This window comes from Notothenia coriiceps, unplaced genomic scaffold (assembly GCF_000735185.1).
Source record: "Notothenia coriiceps isolate Sejong01 unplaced genomic scaffold, NC01 NC01_scaffold00001003, whole genome shotgun sequence".
NCBI lineage: Eukaryota > Metazoa > Chordata > Actinopteri > Perciformes > Nototheniidae > Notothenia > Notothenia coriiceps.
In genome coordinates this window covers 2,525-4,289 of record NW_011333704.1, presented here as the reverse complement: position 1 = coordinate 4,289, position 1,765 = coordinate 2,525, and the positions used below count along the sequence as shown (strand labels likewise).

General features: G+C 42.8%; 1 protein-coding gene across 1 annotated transcript in view; it reads left to right on the top strand.

Moving 5' to 3' along the window:
- The window catches only part of LOC104958397 (integrin alpha-1-like), a 5,799-nt gene extending 4,427 nt beyond the window's left edge, over positions 1-1,372 (top strand). Inside the window, exons 4-5 of the mRNA XM_010786137.1 lie at positions 522-697; positions 1,200-1,372. Of these exons, the coding sequence (XP_010784439.1) occupies positions 522-697; positions 1,200-1,372 (349 nt within the window). The remainder of the gene's footprint in view (positions 1-521; positions 698-1,199) is intronic.
- Positions 1,373-1,765: the final 393 nt, after the last annotated feature.

Genomic DNA, 1,765 nt, shown 5'->3' with positions numbered 1-1,765 from the left:
GTCTCCCTGCTGTGTGCGTCACTCTTTAGTGTCCCCTGGTCTCCCAGCTGTGTGCGTCACTCTTTAGTGTCCCCTGGCCTCCCTGCTGTGTGCGTCACTCTTTAGTGTCCCCTGTTCTCCAGCTGTGTGCGTCACTCTTTAGTGTCCCCTGGCCTCCCTGCTGTGTGCGTCACTCTTTAGTGTCCCCTGGCCTCCCAGCTGTGTGCGTCACTCTTTAGTGTCCCCTGGTCTCCCAGATGTGTTTTGAGCTTCTTGCAGCGTTTGGTTTATGCAGCTTTTAGCTAAAAAATAGCACATTTAGTTATTCAAATAAAGAAAAATAAGTACTCATCCATGGCTGAGAATGAGTGAACATATTAATGTTTTGAGATATAATAAAAATATGTTTTATTGCACATAAAAGTGATTATAATTGCATAGTAGAATTGCAAAGGTGTTCTATATATCAGACGTTACAGGTTTATTGCACACGTTGCACAGACAGTTTTCTGGACTTTTGCACGTCTGTTTTCTATCTCCAGGTCCAGAGACGTCGCAGAGCTCCGAGGCAACATGACCTTCGACCCCGTTAAGATTAACCTGCAGCAGGCTCAGCATCAGTGTGAGCACGGAGGACGTAAATCTGTGTGTGTGAAGACGGAGGTGTGTTTCGTCTACAGCATCAAATCTGACCAGCAGGCCGAACACCCAGCTGCAGGTGAGCCCTTCATCTAGTTTAAGCTACTACGGATGTTTTAGTGGATTTTACATATTTGCTATTAATCGGGGTGCCAGTCAGAGTCAAGTCTGACGAAAAACAATCAAAAATAGTTAACAGAAATAGTTCAGGCAAACCATACACATAAGTTAAAGTGAAATATCACATCCATCACAAATAAATCACACATCCATTTCAATTTTCATCCTGTGTATTCATTAAGGGAAAAACAACATATAATATCAGTCTGTGAAATGTGTGCAGTTCAATAGTTCAATATCTATAGTTCAATCTGCTCAAAAAAGGGTTTAGTTGGGTAACAACATCATTCAGTTCACTTCATAGGCACACCAACAAAAGTAACTCCAAAAAGTCTAAATTAGAGTTAGCATTAGATTTGTCCCTATCAAACATACAAACAAATACATGTCTCTGCCTCCTCACGTCCAAATTAGCTGTGTTTCATAAATAAATGTTCCTTTTTTTTTTCTTTACCCTGCAGGTATCCGCTACACTCTGACTCTGGATGCTCTCCGTGCGAAAGCGAGGGCGTCGTTCATCGGCTCGGACGAAAAGAACGACCGCAGAGTTGCCAGGACGTTCAATATCAGCCACAGGGAGAGAAAATGTGCTCAAGAGACCTTCATGATGTCGGCAAGTGCTCTGATCTTTTAAGATTTATACACAGGTGGTTACTTTTAGCACCATATCCACGAGACACAGCAATTAAATCAACTTAATGACGACAAGTTCTGTGACGTGCATCCATGGAAGTGCATTTGTAGGCTGGAGGTGTAGAAGGTGTTTCTGAGCGAGAAAGGAGACAGAGCAGGAAACATGAAACAGACCGGATCAAAGCAGGCCGCGGAACAGCTCTGAGTGATAAATGATCTGCAGGCAATTGGATTCTTTTAGATATATACGGTGGATAACAGGTGCAAAAGAGTTACAGCAGCCCAAACACAGCTGCAGTTTTAAGAAACCGTGCATATATGAAAACACAAATGTTCCAAAATGCATTCAAATTAAGAAACATCTCCACCGACTTGAGGAAACATGCGCAGCGTT